Below are 19,747 nucleotides of genomic sequence, written 5' to 3'. Positions count from 1 at the left end.
GAGCAGTGTCCTGAACTCTAAAGATTACAGTGAAAAGAAAAAATTCCAAGTAAACAAATACATTATTACAATGCAATGTAACAGTTATAGAAGCACCTACAGACGTTTAAAGACACCTGAAAGGAATCATCACTGGAGAGCGGAGGAAGTCAAGAAAGATTTTATGGTAGAGATCACTGAGCTGTGTTTTTAAAGATTAATTTGAGCTCCCAGGCCAAAACAAGACAACACAACCACCAGGGGAGAGTATTTAGGCAATGCTGACCACATATCCTAAGTTTCGGGGTGATTAAAAATGAAGTTGGAGAAGTGAGCTGTGATGCTATTCTTCCCCTCCTTCCTCGACTCCAGGCAGAAGAAAAAGAAAAAGTTAATTGAACATCTATGTAGGGATAAAACAAGGAACACAGAACTGGTTCCTAGGTTTTGGAGCTTAGAGTCTAGCTGGGGAATGGAGGGGAAGGAAAAATACCTAAAACAAGCAAATAAGCGAAATAATTAAGCATTGCACTAACTGTTGGTAGAAAAGTTGCTGAGATTAATTTGGCCTCGGGGACAAGAAGAGGTTTCACAGAGCTATGCTGAAGGTTAAACCGTAAACTAATTGTAAGAATTGGGTACTGGTCATTTCAGAACACTAATAGCTCATATTATGCTGAAGATTAAACCGTAAACTAATTGTAAGAATCGGGTACTGGTCATTTCCGAACACTAATTAGCTCATATAGATGTTAATTTTTACAAACACGACAAAAGACACGATCGTAGCCTCCCACGAGTTTCCACAGCTTCCTTGGAATGTCAGAGACCTGCCCTCTAGAGAAGCGTATTGCCAAACCAAGAGGCCACAGAATTTTACGCATGTGCAGTGACTCATCTGGAAGTAAACTAGGATACCATGTTTATCTTCGTCTCAACTACCATCCAGAACTACTTATATCTCAAGTTTCTCACAAACATCCTCATTTTTTAGGCTTTCAACAAACATTTTATTTACCGTATCTATAGCCACATAAAAATAGGGGTTTTCTTTCCCATCACAGCCTAAAGATCTACCCATTTTTAACATGGCGGAGGCCGAGCCTGCGCAGTACGAACAAAGAGGACCAGTTCCAGTTTCTGGCATAACGTTAACATGCCCTTCTTCCGGTCCGGAAGGCTATACCATTCTCTTACCCAATCATCGTGTTTGTCCTTATTCACACACATAATTTTCTACGATAAGATGTTCCCATTTCAACCACAAGAAGATTCCTCTGTCTCTATTATGTAACTGCTGTTTATATCGTGTCATCCCGGAAGCGCTCCCGCCATCCCCGAATGGTCTGTACCTACTTCACCTCCGGTTCTAGGTGTCATGGCTGCCTCGAGAGAATAGTACGAGTTTGCACCTGTGGTGCGAAGGGTCCGAAGCCCACACCCGAGAACCTAGCGAGGTAAAGTTGCGTCTTGGTTGTGGAGGCGACAACTTCTCCGATTCCTCGGCGATGGCGGCGTCCGGGAGTGGTATGGCTCAGAAAACCTGGGAATTGGCCAACAACATGCAGGAAGCCCAGAGTATCGATGAAATCTACAAATACGACAAGAAACAGCAGCAAGAAATACTGGCGGCGAAGCCCTGGACTAAGGAGTGAGGAGGTCCCTGGCGAGACGCAGGGGAGGGAAGGGGCGGCGGGACTTTAGGACACCCAGGGGGAGTGGGAGTGCAGAGGGTGGAGAGTTTGTGTTTTCATGGGCAGGGAGAAGAATATGCGCCCGAGGAATTTTGGTCCTTTTGTCTCCACAAGTAGAGCCAAAACCCCTCTCCTGGGGCTTGCTTCGACTCCCCTTTCTGTCGCTAACCCATTTGCCTCCAGAGGATGTAAGAGGAAAAGGACAAGCGATTCTCATTTCTCATTTCTCAATATCTGTATTGTCATATATATGCTACACACCCTGCCTTAAGTCTTGTCGATTTACACCTTGCTAGGACCTTCAGCTTATCTCAGACTGGAGACTGCACCTGTCTTCAAAAACTAAATCAGCCCAGGTCTCTAAAATAACTACGAGCCATCTTTTAGATATCCTATAATCGATTGTTGATTGCTGATAAGTGTTTCAGAAACGAGGCTCCACCCAGTTTCCCAAAACGTTACTCCACCAGTTCTCACGAGCTAGGAATTTTATCAACCGAGTTTAAAGCTCTTTGCTCCTTAGCAAAAGCCCTCTGTCTCTGGAAATAATGACAAGTCATGGACTCTTTACCCACAGCATTTACCCTTTCCTGAAAGCAGATTGTGTTCCCTATAGAGTAAAAAGAGTCTGTCAAATGGGGAGGTAGAAAGGACAGCAGTGGTCAACATAAAACCATTCTTCATCTTTCTCAGTCAGTATTCAGATTCAGCTGTTTATCAGTTATTTAATATGGGCAGAGCACTGAGCTAGGGATTCCCATATGTTATTTAATCTACATGACAGCCCAGTACTGTTTTCATTCCTTTTTTGCAAATAAGAAAACAAGCAAATGTAAGTAACTTATTTCATGATCACACTGAGGCAGTGAACTTTTAAGTGAGTAATAGACTGAAGTTCAACCTCATAACTGTCACTAGTTGACTGGCCCTAGGAAATTTATGTATCTTCACTTTTTATCTGTAAAAAGGAATTAAGACCTACCTATTAGTAATGTCATAAAGATTAGATGAGATAATATATTAAAAAGGGCCTACAATGTATGTACTGGGAGCACAATAACTATCTTTTCTTTTCCTTTTTCCCAGTAAATGAAGGAGCCAAGATTTTAATTCATGTCTTGACTCCCAAGACCAGGTCTCCATATTTTTCAGTTGTGATTTAAATCTGTGGGCAGACATCTTAAAAAGGCTTCTCAGGGGAAAAAAAAGGGGGGGGTATGGGCTTCTCAGAGACATTGACTGACCACGTTATTAAAAACTGCTTGTCTGCTTACCTCTATAACAGATTATGCATTTAAGGTAGCTGTAGCCTACTAAATATTTGAAAACTGTCTGCTTGCTTTTTTGTGGCTCTGCTTATATTAATCCTAGCTGTCTTGGGCTGCATCAGTGAGACAGAAAATGTAATTTTATTCAAGAGTAGTTTAATCACATCTACATATGACAAACTTTGAAACAGTGATCAGAAATAAAGATATTAGAGCCACATTTTCAATTTTGAGGCTGATAGCACAGAAAGAAACAACACACTGTTCTTTGAGAGTACTATAAAAGATGGGCTAAGGCTAATTAACAGCTAGCACTTACAAAGTTTTAATATGTGTTAGGCAGTATGCTAAGCATTTTATATACATTATTTCACTTACTTTATTTCCTCCTAACAAATCTGTGAAATATTCCTACTTACAGATGAGGAAACTAAGGCACAGACATGAAGTGGTTGTCTCTAGGCTACAGCTAGCATGGCATGGCAGACTCAAATCTAAGCAGATGGATGTCAGATGGTTCCACATTTGGAACCATTAGGCGAGAAAGTTAGGCCTGAAAATCTTTAGGCACAACCATCCAAGTAGAGTCAGAATCAGATTTGGTGATTCCAAAATTAATTGAGAAAAAGTCTATTGAACTGGTCATGTAATTTCTATCTACCTGAATAGCATATTTAAAAAATTATTTCATACTTTTCCCTTCCCCTAAAAGGAAATACTTTGCAGGACCCTGACATGTTTATCATTTCCTATCCCCTGCAGGAACTCTACTTCCTTTTTCTTTCCCATATTCTACATTCTTTCTCCCCTTCCCATCACTATAAATTCCTTCAATACTTGTTATCTTTACAAAAACTGGCTTTGAAATTGTGTTTTATATAATTAATTACACTGTGCTTTTGTTTTGTAGTCACCATTACTTTAAGTACTGCAAAATCTCAGCATTGGCTCTACTGAAAATGGTGATGCATGCCAGATCAGGAGGCAACTTGGAAGTGATGGGCTTAATGCTGGGAAAGGTGGATGGGGAAACCATGATCATTATGGACAGTTTTGCTTTGCCTGTAGAGGGCACTGAAACCCGAGTAAATGCTCAGGCTGCTGCATATGAATACATGGCTGCATATATAGAAAATGCCAAACAGGTAAAAATGTTGTTTCTTAAAGTTCAGTAACTCTAAATTGGAGTCTCATCGTGACTCTTGAGTTTCTAAACTTAAAACTATCCTCTTTACATAAAGTTTATACTTTATTTTCAAAAACTTTATGTAAAATATGTAAAAGGTTAGCATGGATTTTTTTTTTAATAAATTCTCATACTGAAGAGAGTAGATCTTAAAAGTTTTCATCATAAGAAAAAAAAGTTGTACCTAATGTGTGGTGATGGATATTAACTACATTTCTTGTGGTGATCATTTTGCAATATATACATATATTGAATCATTATGGTGTACACCTGGACTAATACAATGTTATATATCCATATCTCATAAAAAATTTTTTTAATTCTCACACTCAGTATCAGATGTATGTTTAAAACCAAAAATTTGGAAACAACCTAAATGTTCCTGAGTATAAAACTGATTAAATTATGGTATATCCATACAATGAACTGCAAGCCAGCCTTTAAGAAAAATAAAAAGTAGTTATCTATATATTTTATCTACTTGGAACAAACCCCACAATATTGTGTTGAGTTGAAAAAGCAGAGTATAGAGCACTGTATGTGGTATGCCATTGTGTGTGTTTCTTTTAATCTACATATGGAAAGAATATGTCTGCAAGATCGGTATATAAGCAGCGGTTATAGTGGTTGACATCTGGGCTGAGAAACTGGATAGTTGAGGGGAACAAGTAGGAAGCAGACTGAATAACCTTACTGTACTTGTATCTTGTTAATTTTATGCCTGAAGTTTTAGGTATTATACTTTGGGTATTACCTATTCAAAATAATCTTTTTTTAACCTGAAAGCAGCATATGCTATCCACTATTCTGCATGCTTTCATTTTACCATAATGCTATATAAGCAGACAAATGACAAGTGTCTCTAAGATTAAACAGAATCCTCAATCTTCTTTGCCTTCTTTGCTAGGTTGGCCGCCTTGAAAATGCAATTGGCTGGTATCACAGCCATCCTGGCTATGGCTGCTGGCTTTCTGGGATTGATGTTAGTACGCAGATGCTCAATCAGCAGTTCCAGGAACCATTCGTAGCAGTAGTAGTAAGTACTTTTGCAACCAGTCTTAATTAAATTCTTCGTGAAGATTTATTAAAGCAGGTATACAGAGAAAGAAAAACTGCAGAACAATCAAAGAAACAATTTGGTTTGGTTATTTTTTTCCAATTATTTTTTCCTATTTGGTTATTTTATTCAATAGTGTTTGTGTGCATGCATGCATACTCTTATACATATGTATTTCTAAGTTTAACGTTTAAACAAATGGGAAGTATATAACAGTTTTATAACCAGCAGACTGTAAATATATCTTTCTTGTAGATTGACCCAACAAGAACAATATCTGCAGGAAAAGTGAATCTTGGAGCCTTTAGGACATATCCAAAGGTAATTTTTAAAATTCAAAGCCCTTATAATTTTTTAAAAGATTTATTTTTAAAGTCATGTTATGGTTAATATCTTGTTTTGTCCTAAAACAATTTGATAATATTTACAAAATAGCAGTCAACCAACACAAATTGTCTTTAACAAAAGACAATACATTTGTGCTATATATTACTAAGAAAGCAGTTTTCATTTGTTAATAAGTATCTGTGTGCCCATGGCATTCTGACAGGTACTAGACAACAAGCTAAATACATCTGTTTCCTTCCTGCAATCTGAAATAGATATTAGCATACATGTACATCCCCTAAGGACAAGAAAAATGAATTTATAAACCAGATCCAACCATCAGCCATCAAATGGGGTTGAGGGAGAGTATGAGCAATATACTTTTTTTACTGGAATATTTAAGTTCAATATGTGGCTCCCCAGAATTAATGTTTCTATAAATGGAAAGCTGCATAGAAAGTATGTTTTTTCTGAGTGTGTGTGTGTGTTTTTTAATCTTCTATTTTCATTTTTGTTGAGGGCTACAAACCCCCTGATGAAGGACCTTCTGAGTACCAGACTATCCCACTTAATAAAATAGAAGACTTTGGTGTACATTGCAAACAGTAAGTAATTTTAAAGTGTATCTCATACCACAATCATCATAAGAAACCTTAGTCCAAGCCCCTAATTTTACAGATGAGAATAAAGTTTCAGATGAAATGCATTTCATAATCTCTTTTAAAATTGTAGTAAGAATATAAAATTTAAGATAATGTTTGAATTTTTTATTAATAATTGTTTTAACCTGTTATTTGCCTTTCACACAACTATGAATATTATCAAAGTACAGGGTACTTAGCCCATTAATGAAATTAACAATTGAAAGAAGTTGTATTCAGGGCCAGCCTGACACAAGCATGTCTGCAAGCTCTCAAAGTACCCAAGTTTCTTTCATTCATTCATTCATTCATTCATTGATTTATTTAAGAGAGCGCAAGAGCAGGGGGGAGGGGCAGAGGGAGAAGCAGACCCCCCCCCCCACCAGCAGGGAGCCTAACACAGGGCTCTGTCCCAGGACCCCGAGATCATGACCTGAGCTGAAGGAAGCCACTCAACCGAATGAGCCACCCAGGCACTTCTCAAGTCCCATTTAGTAAAACTTCAGCCTAAACATTTTCACTCCAAATTTTAAAGAAGCCATACTAAAACCAGTGAATTATATACTTCTTTAAAACAGTGAATGTTGAGGTATATGAATTACATCTCAAGTTTTAAAAAGTATTAAAGAAGCCAATGAAAACAGTTTTCTCCTTCTGACTATATCTTGCCACGTCACGTTGACCCACCCACCACATTCTGGAGCCTGAACCAAAGCACTAGCCTTCTAACTAGTCTTCCAGCTTCTTCCATTCACCCCTTTAAAGTTCTTTTGTCAGCCAAATTGATTCTGTTAAAATGTAAGTTAGATCATATTCCTCCTTCTCCAGAATGATTTCCTGTATCACCAAAAATAAGATCCATAGTCCTCATGATGGACTACACAGCCCTATGTGATCTGACCCTTACTATCTCTGAGCTCATCTCCTATCACTAAACCTTTGCTCTCTCCAGTCCAGCCATAGTGGTGTCCTTATGGTTGTCAGATGTGCCAGGCAGCTTTCTGCCTCGGGGCCTTTGCATTTGCTATTCCCTCTGCTGGGAAAATAGTTCCTTATTTCCACGTGGCTCACTAACTACTTCAGTCATGGAGTAGTTGTTTAAGGGTCACCTTAACAGAGAGAATGTTCACTGGTCACCCTAATATAACACTTTCCAGTCAGTACCCTGTGTTTCAGTTTCCCTACTTTATTTTTCTTATCACTTACCGCCATCTGATATGTTTCTCTTTCCTTGTTATTGATCCCATTAGAATGTAAACTTCATGACAGTAGACTTAATTCACTGCTGTATCCTAACATTTTAAATCAGACATGGCACATAGAAGGGTAGGCATCCACCCCCACCAAAAAAAGTTACCTAAATGATTATCTAGAGTCCCCTTTTCTCCATACCTCCTATCCAAACTTCTAGGACTACCTTGACTACCCATGTGCTGCTATGCTATTATTCTTCTGTTCAGAAATTCTTAGAAAATTCTAGAATTTCTAAAATTGAGTTTTAAAATAGATCAGTCATCCCTGACATACTTCTGGGGGGGAAAAAAAAGATTCTTTTTTATTTTCAGTTAGAGCCTTGGGATTAAATCACATAATTTACCCTATTGGAAAAAAATTTTTAGCAAAAAGAAAAAAATTTAAACCATTCCAGTTTGAGAGAATTGCTCCTAAGCCTGGAAACACCTTTGCTGTGATACTTTCTCAGAGAAATAGTCAATTTTTTTTTCATTTATATTGAGTTTATAGCGGTAGAAAAAGCTTATACCTTTAATACCTACACTACTTTTTTCACTACCAACAGCAGCTTTTGAAAGAAAAAAGACTGAGGCAGTCTATGCTTTCTGTATCCAAACAAACCTGCATTTCCTATTTTACTGAAATACGAGCCCATCAGAGAAGAATAGCCACTTTCTAGCTATCTACATGCTAGAGCCTAGAATTTTGAATCTGGAATTGCTTGGCTATTCAAAGATGTTCTCTTAGGATCAATTCCTAAATAAGAGAGAATAAACTCTTTCCTAAGGCAAATAAGGGGCTTAATTTATTTTTGTTTAAAATCTTTAATGAAATATAGTGCCAGGTTGAAAGAGCAGGGGTTTGGGGCTGGCTGCTTATAGATCCATTTCCTAAATTATTTGGTGATGAAGTATTATGTGCAGTTTATATTGGTCTTTTTTCTTTCCTACCTTAAATCCCATATCATATTGTACACCCAAAGTCTGTTTAAAACATAGAATATAATGTAGCTATTAAATGTTCTTAACATTGAAGAACCTTTGAAAAGAGGATACAAAGTGTTGTTTTTTTTTAAGTTAGCTTGTATGTTGTCAGTGTTATGCAGGAACATGGTTTAAAGAGTAAAATGGTTCAATGAAACTTATGAAAAACAACAATTTTGTACCATTCCCTTTCCCATCTATCCCCTCAGAGGCAGTCACTTAAACTATTATAGTTATTCCTGTAAGTATTTACCACATCTCTTCAAACAACGTGCTGATAGTGCTACTTCTTGATTTTCAGTTCTAGGCAGTATCTATTATTGACTTCCTGTACAGAAGATGAGGATTTAGCTCCACAAGTAATTTTGAATGTTCTTCTTGTTTTCAACTCTGCTACTGAGATTTGCAGCTAATCACTACATGTTAGACAAAAAATTTCATTACATCAACCTATGGAATTAAAACAGTAATTACATTAAGGTGATCCATAAATTTTAAAACATAAACTCTATTCTAGAACTTCATTTGAGTTCCCTTATTTTCCATCCTTTATAAATCCAAATATCTATTGCTATATTCATCCTCTCATCTCTTTTTTCCTCAAGTATCAGAGATACAACCCCCTTCTTTCTAAAGCTGACCTTTCTACTTGAGCCCCTCATCCCCTCCCCATACCTAATTCCCTTACTCCTGGGACCTCACTTCTTAAATACTCTCTTAAATGTCTACAGTCTACATGTAAAAATAAAACTGTGAGGTTTTTGATAATAGATACAACTTTTCATACCCTTTCTCTGCCACTTACTAGCTATGTGGCTTTGAGTAAAGTCTTTTCTTTCTGAACGGTTGTCTATAGACTGGGAATAATAAATGCTTTCTGCATATGGTTATAGGAAAGACTAAATGAGAATGTATGTAAAGCACCCAGGACATAATAGGCATCCAAGAAATACACTGTTCCACTTCCACATTTCATTAGCCATGTCCTACCCATCTTCAGATCTGCATAGGTATCTTAATTTTGAAAAGATCTTCACTTAATTCTAATGTCCTTAAATTCTTATTCTTTTTTATTTCTTTACTCACTCCTGAATTGAATCAACAAGCATTTCTTATTGTGTCCACATGTCTTTATGTTTTGCACCACTAACCTGCGTCTGAGCCTTTCTTCGCATCTGCTGCACTGCAGTTGTATCCCTTGTGGTCTCCCTGCCTACAGTTCCTCTGAAACACATCCTATCACAAGCCAGCTTTCTTCAAACACCTCTTTGGCCCTATCATTGCTCTGCTCAGACATCTTCCATGAGGCCCCACTACCTAGAAGATAAAGTTTAAATTTCTTTTTTTAAGTTTTTATTAAGTTTTATTAGTTAACATACAGTGTAGTATTTGTTTTGGATGTATAATATAGTGATTCAGCATTTCTATACAACACCTGGTACTCATCACAAGTGCACTCCTTAATCCCTATCATCTATATAATCCATCCCCCCACCCATGAAGTTTAAATTTCATAACCTTTCATGTAATGTCTTCCACCAAATAGACCCCAACAAAGCCTTCTAGGTTCCCCTCACATAATTATTCTGCTTTTGCTTAACTGTCCAGACAAAGTGATTTACTTACTATTCCTTTCATGACTTTCCTGTTTATGAGTCAGTGCTCCCTGCCTAATGCCCTCCTTGCTGTCTGCGTAAACACACCATAGACTCATGTAAGGGTTACTGTCAGGCCTGCCTTCTCCCTGGGGCTTCTCAGGCAATTCTGTCTACACTGAGAGTATTCACTATCTCTAACATTTAATTGGTGATGATTAATTTTATATATTCACTATAGCATCACATACTGTTATTCAGTATATACCATTATATTTAATTTTTTGTGGCTTCATACCACATCTCCCCTAAAAATAGTAATAAGCTCCTTAAGGTAAAATAGTCCCTTGTGTTTCTTCGTATCTACTGATGTACAGAACCTAGGGAGGTATTCAAATGTTTTTTACTTCAAAAATACATGTTTTTCGTACATTTAACCAAATATTTCTTGCACCTCACTGATTACAAATTAGGCACTTTTAGAAGCAGTATTTTTTTTAGGCACTCTAAGGATTCTATTTTAAGGTTTTCTTTCCAAAAAAGCAATAGGCGCTAATTAGGGGATTAGAAAGGGAGAAATGGGAAATCCACATGTCATTTTCAGTATTTTTAAAAGCCTATCAAAAACTGTCATTGACCCGAGAGAAGCAGTTCATTAAGTTTATGTGCCATTGGCTAGAATTTATGAATTCGATAACATGGATAAACATATGTCATTCAGAAGTTCTAACTGGTTGTTGATAAGCTGTGGGGAATTTCTGGGCTCTACAGTGGGAAGAAATATAACACAAGAAAGTTTAGTTAACAGAAGATTTGAAACACATCTCTGAAGAGTAAGGAAACCATGGTTACCTATTGTTCTATTGGACTAAAAACTAAAACATAACTATTTGGATATAAAATGTAATTCACTTAAATTTGGCCATAACTTGTATATGATATGTTTGAATTTTTTTTAACTTACTAAATTTGTCCTTTTGTTTTATAGATATTATGCCTTAGAAGTCTCATATTTCAAATCCTCATTGGATCGCAAATTGCTTGAGCTTTTGTGGAATAAATACTGGGTGAATACGCTGAGTTCCTCTAGTTTGCTTACTGTAAGTACTGTATTCCCAAGGGATGCATTTGAATTTTATCTAAACTACATAAGTTGTTTAATATCTGAAACTCTTTTTCATGGAAAGGCTATACCTGACTTGGCCAAGACACCAGGGCTGGGCTCAGATTCTGCACATGACCAGAGCTGAATTGGGATACTAGGCCAAGCCAAGATGTATGTCATGTACCACTGAGACCAAGTCCAAGTGACAAATACAAGTGGCCAGATAAGGGTGAAATCTGCCCCTGCCTTAAAGAGACTTACAGAGAGAAAAATACAGTTTTTTGTTGTGTCAGGTGTCTCAGGTAGGACCCCAGTTACAGGTGACAGGAGACCCAACCAAACTGGCCTAAACAAAAAAGAGAATCTTTTAAGCTACGAAGTCCAGGAGTAGGGCTTACTTCAAGCATAGCAAGTTTGCAGTGAAACAATATTATGAGGTCTTGGTCTTTCTGTCTCAGCTTTGATTTCGTATCAGTTCCCTTCAGTTTTGGGCTTCATGTGAAAACAAGATGGCAGGGGCACCTGGGTGGCATCTGCCTTTAAGCGTCCTACTCGGTTTTGGCTCAGGTCCTGATCTCAGAGTCATGAGATTGAGCCCAGTGTCGGGCTCTGCACTCAGCGCAGTCTGATTGGGATTCTATCTCCCTCTACCCCTCCCGCTTATGCTCTCTCTAAAATAAATAAATCTTTTTTAAAAAGGGGGGGTCGGGGGAGGAAAAGAAAAGATGGCAGGGGCGCCTGGGCGGCTTAGCTGGTTGAGCATCTGCCTTCGGCTCAGGTCATGGTCCCGAGGTCCTGGGATCGAACCCCACATCGGGCTCCCTGCTCAGCGGAAAGCCTGCTTCTCCCTCTCCCACTCCCCCTGCTTGTGTTCCCTCTCTCCCTGTGTCTCTCTCTGTCAAATAAATAAATAAAATCTTTAAAAAAAAAGAAAGAAAAGAAAAGAAAACAAGATTGCAGCATTAACTTCAGGCCTCCTATCCTCCCATTTTCACATTCAAAAGAGAAGATCAAGATACACATACGCATAACTCCAGGCAAAACCTCACTGTGTCTGAGCTTTGTTTAGGTTGCATGCCCATCCTTAAACCAGCTGTAGGCCAAGGGAATGAACACCATGAGTAGCTGTATCAGGGCAAGTACTTCACTGCAGGGCTGGGGTAGAAAAAACTCTGGAGCACATGGACTAAGAATTAGGAAGGGCTGTCCCCAGAAGGAAATCAGAGTATCATTAACTTAAAGTAGCAGATGCTGGGCAGCAAAAAATAAGATAAAATAAATTACTGAATTTTTTCTAATATATCATTAAAACCTAACATACTTAGAAGGATATTTATTTTACAGGCTTCTATCTAGAGCTTAGTCAGGAACAGTTGTGTTTTTTTCTTCTTTTTTAAAGTAGGCCACCTCACATAGTACAGAATAGCATAATGGTTAGAACCACAAAATTTGGTATAAGATAAACTCAGTTCAAAAACAACTCTGGAACTTTACTAGCTGTGTGTGACCTTCAGAAAGTTATTTAATGAGACTGAGCCTTTTCTTGAGTTTAGTGATAATAGTACCTACATCATTAAGTACCATGAGAATGAAATGAAATTCTTTATATAAATCAGCTAACAAAGTGCCTGGCATATAATAAAGCCTCAGTAAGTCATTATTTTTTGTTTGGTTCATTTGTTTGTTCATAGAGCATATTTTCTATGATTTTATTGGTTTTTTTAATTTAAAGATTTTATTTAGAGAGAGAGCCTGAGCAGGGGCAGAGGGAGAGAGAGAAAATCCCAAGCGGACTCCGTGCTGAGCTCAGAGCCCAACAGAGGGCTCAGTCCCACAACCCTGAGATCATGACCCAAGCTGAAACCAAAAGTTGGACACTTCACTGACTGAGCCACCCAGGCAGTCCTTTCTGTGATTTTAAATAGAGTTCTGGCAGCCTTTCTGTTATTTTGTAACCTCAACAGTCAGAAGTAGCAAATTAGAAGGAAGGAAAGCGATCATTATAGCAAACATTTATTAAGTGCTTCCTTTGTGCCATATACTGCTAAATGCTTTGTATGAGTTGTTTCCTTAGAGGCAAGTACACTAATGAGAACCAGAAGTGACACATGATGGCAGAGGGAGAAAACACTAAGACCAGAGCAGTCTGAACCTTTGTGTAAAGGCAAACAGCTCTACCTACTCAGCCTATGGCTCTCCCTATATTCCAGCATTGCATATATTGAGGACATTAATAATCAAGAAAAGGTTAAATTATATTTTCTTCTTTTTTGTGGTTGTATATATGGTACATTGTAGCATTTTAAGAAAAAAATTATAAGACTCCTGAGTGGCTCAGTAGGTTAAGCATCTGCTTTCGGCTTGGGTCACGATCCCGGGGTCCTGGGATTGAGCCCCTCATTGGGCTCCCTGCTCAGCAGGGAGTCTGCATCTCCTCTCTTTCTGCCCCTTTCCACTCTCATGCTCCCTCTCTCAAATAAACGAAATAAATCTTAAAAAAAGAAAAGAAAAAATCTATAAATGTATGTTCAACACAACTCTTTCTCCAGCTAAAGCATATAACCTAAAAGCTACCAGAAAAAAGTTTTCTGATTTAAGAAATTAGTTCCCTCTTCATCCTCTGTGTGTTTAAAATGTAATTGATGTCATTTTATTTCATTTTAATAGTATAACTGTTCCTGCTATCTTACATTTTTATGGCTTGAGCTAAATCTTCCAAATGTGAAGTGGTCTACAAACCTTAAGCTTTTCTTCAGAACTGTAGAGGGGAAAATGTCTTGGTGTCCTAAACCATTTAGATCCAGACAAAGTGAATATAATTGCATCTTTAAAAAATATCATTTTGGGAGCGCCTGGGTGGCTCAGTCGTTGGGCATCTGCCTTCGGCTCAGGTCATGATCCCCGGGTCCTGGAATCAAGCCCTCCATCAGGCTCCCTGCTCGGCAGGAAGCCTGCTTCTCCCTCTCCCACTCCCCCTGCTTGTGCTCTCTCTCTCGCTGTGTCTGTCAAATAAATAAATAAAATCTTAAAAAAAATTTTTTAATCAAAAAAATATATATATATTAACATTTTAGGGCACCTGGGTGGCTCAGTTGGTTAAGCATCTGCCTTTGGCTCAGATCATGATCCCACAGTCCTGGGATTGAGTCCCACATCGGGCTCCCTGCTCAGCCGGGAGTCTGCTTCTCTCTCTCCTTCTGCCTGTGCCTCTCCCCCCCTCACCTGTGCACACTCTCTCTCAAAATAAATATTTTTTTTAAAAATACTATCAGTTTATAAAATCATTGGAAGAGCTGGTAGCATTATAAAGGGCCCTCTGTAGTAAGTATGATGACAGCAAATAACTTTTCATGTTTGGTGATTGAACAGGTACACTGTCTTACACATTGAGTAAATAGAGTAATGTACTAATTGTTGCCAAGTCATTTGTTTAATCTTCACTCTCTTCTTTTGAAGATAAAGGAAAGAAATGGAACATATATTTCATAACTCATCTTAGTGAAAAGTTGTTTTGTATTTTAGCATACAACATTTTAAAAAAGATAACCCATAAAAATGCTTAGGTGTTTAATGCTTAAGTGTACATATGTAACTGTTAAAGTTTTTCTTTTTAAAAAGTATGAAATATTAAGGGACAAATAGTATATGTAGTATTACAGCTTAACAAATATAGGTGTGTGTGCAAGCATATAGCAATACTCTAAAATATAACTGTGGTTATAGCTAAGTGGAGGGATTATAGGTGTTTCCTTTCCTCTTTATTTTGCTCTACGTTTTCCAAATTGTCTGCAGTTAACTATTAACTTTATAATCAGAAAACCTAAGAAAAATGTTATTTTTATTTATTTTTGGGTTTTTTTTTTTTGCGGGGTCGGGAAGTGTTCTTTTTTATTTTTTTTTTTAAGATTTTATTTATTTATTTGAGAGAGAGAGAGAGACAGGGAGCAGAGAGAGTGAGAGAGAGCACAAGAAGGGGTAGAGGCAGAGGGAGAAGCAGACTCCCCACTGAGCAGGGAGCCCAATGCAGGACTTGATCCCGGGACTCCAGGATCATGACCTGAGCCAAAGGCAGTCGCCTAACCAACTGAGCCAACCAGGTGCCCCAACAAATGTTAGTATTAAATGCTGAAATTTCAACAAGAACAAATAATAAAATTAGCTAACAATTATTAAGGCTTTACCAGGTGCTATGGACAGTCCTAAGAGCTTTATATACATTACTCAATATACATTATTTAATTTAGTCTTCATAATAGCCTTAATGTAGAAATTATCATTGTCCTCTCCCCCATTTTCAGAAGATGACTTAAAGGCACAGAAAAGTAAGGGAGTTTTCCCAAGGCCTCCCAGCTAATCTGCAGCAGAGCCAAAACTGAGACTCAGGACTGTGTACTTCAAAGCCTCTCATAATAACAAGTATTAGATTTAATGAGTCAAAAAGAAGAATTCCAAATTTAATCTAGAAATTATAAAGGGGGGAAAACTCTACACTTGAACTGCTTGAACTTTGGAGTCAGTTTTTACAAGTAAATTTGATTTCTTACTTCAGTTACTATCACACTTATATTTCATGGTGGAATTCTTTGTAAATGAAATGTTCTAAATAGAAAAAAATTTACATTAAAAAATATATATACACACACACACACTGACACAATACCATTTTCCCTACAGAATGCAGACTATACCACTGGTCAGGTCTTTGATTTGTCTGAAAAATTAGAACAGTCAGAAGCCCAGCTGGGACGAGGGAGTTTCATGTTGGGTTTAGAAACACATGACAGAAAGTCAGAAGACAAACTTGCCAAAGCTACAAGAGACAGGTAAGAGCAAATCTATTCCTACCCCTAACTAGTTCTTTTTGTTTCCAAATTTGCACATTATAATAGGATTTAAATTCCTTATGTTTCAACTTACTTACAACTTAGAATGGTACCTGAATATTAATTTCTTGGGACCTTTAAGAGTTGTCAAATGCAAATTTTAGCTTAGAAAATTTAGGTTAAACATTAAAAGCTTAAAGATCTAGGTAATGTAATGAAAAACTCCCAGTCATCTTTTCTAGATCTAGCTAGAAAGTGTACTAAAGAAAACCAATCCATCACTGGATCTTTAAAAAAAAAAACTTCTGCAAAAGAACATCCAAATCTATTCTAACTTAATCATCTTTTGAGGGGTTATGTTAAGATTTCTTAAATTTATCAAACTTCACATTTCTATGAAGTTTTAAACCCCTAAATATCACAAAAATGATTGCATCTCTCTTAAGTTATTCTTCTGAAATTATCCTTAATACAGTAATTTAGTATCCCAAATTTCACTACCAAGAATTTGTTAGAAACAAACTTGGAATGTATTCTCTGATAACTTATGAAATAATCAGGTGGCCCTTCACATGCATAGAGTATTGGGAAGACTACCTAAATAGCATGTACTTTCACAAAAGTTTGAACTTTAATGTGATAATTCGGGGCAGAGAGTAAGGGAAAATTATGTTGACATCTATATAAACTGATACCTTGGTATCCATCTTAAGAAAAACCAGACTGGTCAATAGGAAAGAAAAGGGAGAAGGGAAGGTAAAGTGTGTTAGGAGCAGAAGCCATCTTGGGTTAAATTATCTTACTCTGTTCCATGAGTTTTTAGAAAGTATAGAGCTAGTGGCCTGGATAAAATTAAATCTTTCTTCAATATTAGGTCTCATTTTTGGTACCTGCACTGAGTGTATGTTTTTGCTCATCTATCTTTGTATCATTTGTGATTTATAATTTTATCTACATCTACACCTCAGTTTCATAGCAAGCAAAAATTTCACAATGGTAATGTCTCCAATTATATAAGAAGAAAAGTAGGAAGGACAAAATTAGTACTACACAAGTAGAGAATTTTCCTTTTTTGGGTAACTTTATAAGAATTGTATCTCTTTTAAATATTATGGGGTTTTATTGTTTTTTGCTTTTTATTTTTTATCAGTTCTAAAATCTAAGTCCTTTACCCACTGACTTTGACTTTTGCTTGAAGGTTGTTTGTGATTATTTCAGGAAAAAGCACAGGATTCTTTAAAATCTTTTTTAATAATTCTAAGTAATAAGTAAGATTTTAATGTAAGGTCAGAATCAGTCTATAATGATGAATTATATACTATTTCAGTCACCTTCCAGAATAGAACTTTTCCCAAAACTATTGATAATTGTTATGAATTATATCAAATTTTATACTGCTCTTGTGAAGGTTCTAGTAAGTTTTGTTGACTCTTGAACAATGTGGGTTTGAACTGCATGGGTCCGCTTATATGTGGGGTTTTTTCCTATAAATACAGTACAGTAATGTAAATGTAGGTTTTCTTCTCTCTAGCTTAGTATGTTGTAAGAATACACTGTATAATGTAATATACAAAATACGTTTTAATCAATTGTTTATGTTATTGTTAAGCTTCCCATTAACACTAGACAATAAGTAGTTAAGTTTTGGGGGAGTCAAAAGTTATATGTGAATTTTCAACTGTGTGGAAGATTTGGTACCCTTAACTCCCACATTGTTCAAGGATCAACTGTAATGAAATGGTTAAAAGACATGCAGAAGGCTAAAAATTACAAGAGTAAACTGTAAATTGTGGTTTGTAGAGTATGAATAGAACTTAAAATCATTATTGGGGGTATAAGAATGGAAATGGGGGGAGGGAACTTGCATGTTCAAAACAGTCTTCAGTTCTTATGACATTTTGTGATGTGTTTTTTCTTTACAGCTGTAAAACTACCATAGAAGCTATCCATGGATTGATGTCTCAGGTTATTAAGGATAAACTGTTTAATCAAATTAACATCTCTTAAACTATCACTAAGTAGTACTTTTGACTGAAAGCCAGTATGAGAAAAATACTCAAGTAACACTTTAAAACCAGTTACCAAATACCTGATTAGAAGTATAAGGTGCTCTGAAGTGTCCTGAATATTAACATTGTATAATAAAACTCTTTAAAATGAAATTGTTCTTTTGTTATTTTGTGGGAGCAGTTACATTATTTTTCTAGGATCCTTTAATGTTCTAGAATATTAGAGAAAGAAATATTTATTGGAACCTTTATTTTTTAAATTTAAATCTAAATCGAAGAATTTCAGCACTTCACTTGCCATACTGATTATCAGAGCCACTTTTCAATTCGCCTATACCTTCTTTAGTAGTCCACTAGTAAAAATATAATTTAACGTAACGTTTTTATGTTCTTATGAAATGTTAACCATGTCACACCTTAAGTTATTTTCTTGAAAATTAAATAACTTAAGACAGAGCCTAACATAGGTTATCTAGTCATTCAAATATTTACCAAGTACCTTTACTGAATAGGCCAAATTTTACTTTGCAGATATTCTGAACAAGATAGACAAGGCCACTTCCTGTCCTCACAGAACCTACCATGGAGGCTAAAGCTAAGTTAACAAGAACCTATGTATACTAGTATGAAGGGAGAAATAGTGTGCTGGGAAACTCAGGAGGAACATTTGCCCCAGGGAGGAGTTACCCAGGTAGGCTTCCTGAAAGAGTGACCTGACATAAAGCTGAAATCTGAAAGATAGGAGGACTAGCCAGAAAAGCATAATGGGAATGCAAGTTTATAAGCAGAGAGTACGGCAACACGGAGAAGGCCAGAGGTAGAGAGCATGAACCTAGTACCTTCAAGAACTGATACTCAGTTAGACCTGAGAGCGTCCAGTTGGACATGAGAAGTAGCAAAAGATGACTTTAATAGGTAAGATGAGGGAAGATCCTGCAGAGGCACTGTGGACTTTATCCTAACGGCAATGCGGAGTTAAGGGTTTTGGGTTTTTTTAAAGATTTTATTTATTTATTTGAGAGAGAGAATGAGAGAGAGAGAGCACATGAGAGGGGGGAAGGTCAGAGGGAGAAGCAGACTCCCCACTGAGCAGGGAGCCCGATGCGGGACTTGATCTCGGGACTCCAGGATCATGACCTGAGCTGAAGGCAGTCGCTTAACCAACTGAGCCACCCAAGCGCCTGCGGAGTTAAAAGAGTTTTAAACAGCAGAAAGTGATGTTTCTAAGAGCACTCTTAAGAGATCTGGGGGTGAGGGCTGGCTGAAAGCAAATGAAATGACTTGTAGAAAATAGTGAAAAGACAAGACAAATCATGGAAACATCAAATACAAAAATTGGCAGAGGAAGAGACCACAGGAGCAGAGAAGAAACTTTAAGAAGTAATTTACCAGTGACTTGACATGCTGCCAAGAGGTCAAGGAAAACAAAGCCTAAAAGTTTTCCATTAGATTTAGCAATGAGGTAGTCTTCGGTAAGATGAGGAAGCCCATTAACATTAGTATCCAAATACATTCTTCGACAGTCGACAATATATTAGCATTTTGGTCTCGTTTTGTAAACTTTTAAATTTTTTTTTTTTAAGTAACATCTACACCCAATGTGGGGCTTGAACTCATGTCCCTGAGATCAAGAATCATGCTTTACCAACTAAGCCAGCCAGGAGCCCCTCATTTTGTAACTATTTAAATAAAAGTAGGCACCCCCAATTTCAGATGGTTCAAACTTACCTCCATTTTTATACCCTTTAAAAAAAAATGACTGCCCCCCTATGAGCAGCCAAAATCTATTTACTGCCATAGTCTTTTCAGCACATACAGGTTTCATTCACATACAGGATTGAGGGGTT

The 19,747-nt window shown here is 37.1% G+C and overlaps 2 protein-coding genes across 5 annotated transcripts in view; one reads left to right on the top strand and one right to left on the bottom strand.

The window, feature by feature from the left end:
* Positions 1-19,747, bottom strand: part of CSPP1 (centrosome and spindle pole associated protein 1) — a 266,222-nt gene that overhangs the window by 168,191 nt on the left and 78,284 nt on the right. The window contains exon 1 of one of the 3 annotated variants that reach the window (XM_027570366.2): positions 1,177-1,289. The exons of the other annotated variants lie outside the window; for them this stretch is intronic. Within the exon in view, the coding sequence (XP_027426167.2) occupies positions 1,177-1,184 (8 nt within the window). The 5' untranslated portion in view covers positions 1,185-1,289. Of the gene's footprint in view, positions 1-1,176; positions 1,290-19,747 lie in introns of those variants that run through there. 3 annotated transcript variants of the gene reach the window in all.
* Positions 1,165-18,053, top strand: COPS5 (COP9 signalosome subunit 5). Of its 2 annotated transcripts, none has more exons than XM_027570884.1 (8): positions 1,165-1,630; positions 3,852-4,086; positions 5,035-5,163; positions 5,440-5,505; positions 6,031-6,116; positions 10,952-11,063; positions 15,743-15,891; positions 17,814-18,053. In XM_027570884.1, exons 1-8 carry the CDS (start codon positions 1,488-1,490, stop codon positions 17,896-17,898), a joined length of 1,005 nt encoding a protein of 334 aa, XP_027426685.1. In that variant the 5' UTR covers positions 1,165-1,487; the 3' UTR covers positions 17,899-18,053. The 2 variants fall into 2 exon arrangements, with proteins under 2 accessions (XP_027426685.1, XP_027426760.1); XM_027570959.1 differs by having other exon boundaries at positions 1,513-1,638.

The sequence above is a fragment of the Zalophus californianus genome, chromosome 4 (assembly GCF_009762305.2).
Source record: "Zalophus californianus isolate mZalCal1 chromosome 4, mZalCal1.pri.v2, whole genome shotgun sequence".
Lineage (NCBI taxonomy): Eukaryota > Metazoa > Chordata > Mammalia > Carnivora > Otariidae > Zalophus > Zalophus californianus.
The sequence above is the reverse complement of the archived record's forward strand: the minus strand, read 5'-3'. Positions and strand labels throughout refer to the sequence as shown.

Coding starts and splice junctions, on each gene's coding strand:
- COPS5 (XM_027570884.1), top strand. CDS start 1,488: ATGGCGGCGTCCGGGAGTGGTATGGCTCAGAAAACCTGGGAATTGGCC. Junction 1,631..3,851: donor GCGAAGCCCTGGACTAAGGA/GTGAGGAGGTCC, acceptor TTTGTTTTGTAG/TCACCATTACTTTAAGTACT. Junction 6,117..10,951: donor TTTGGTGTACATTGCAAACA/GTAAGTAATTTT, acceptor TTTGTTTTATAG/ATATTATGCCTTAGAAGTCT.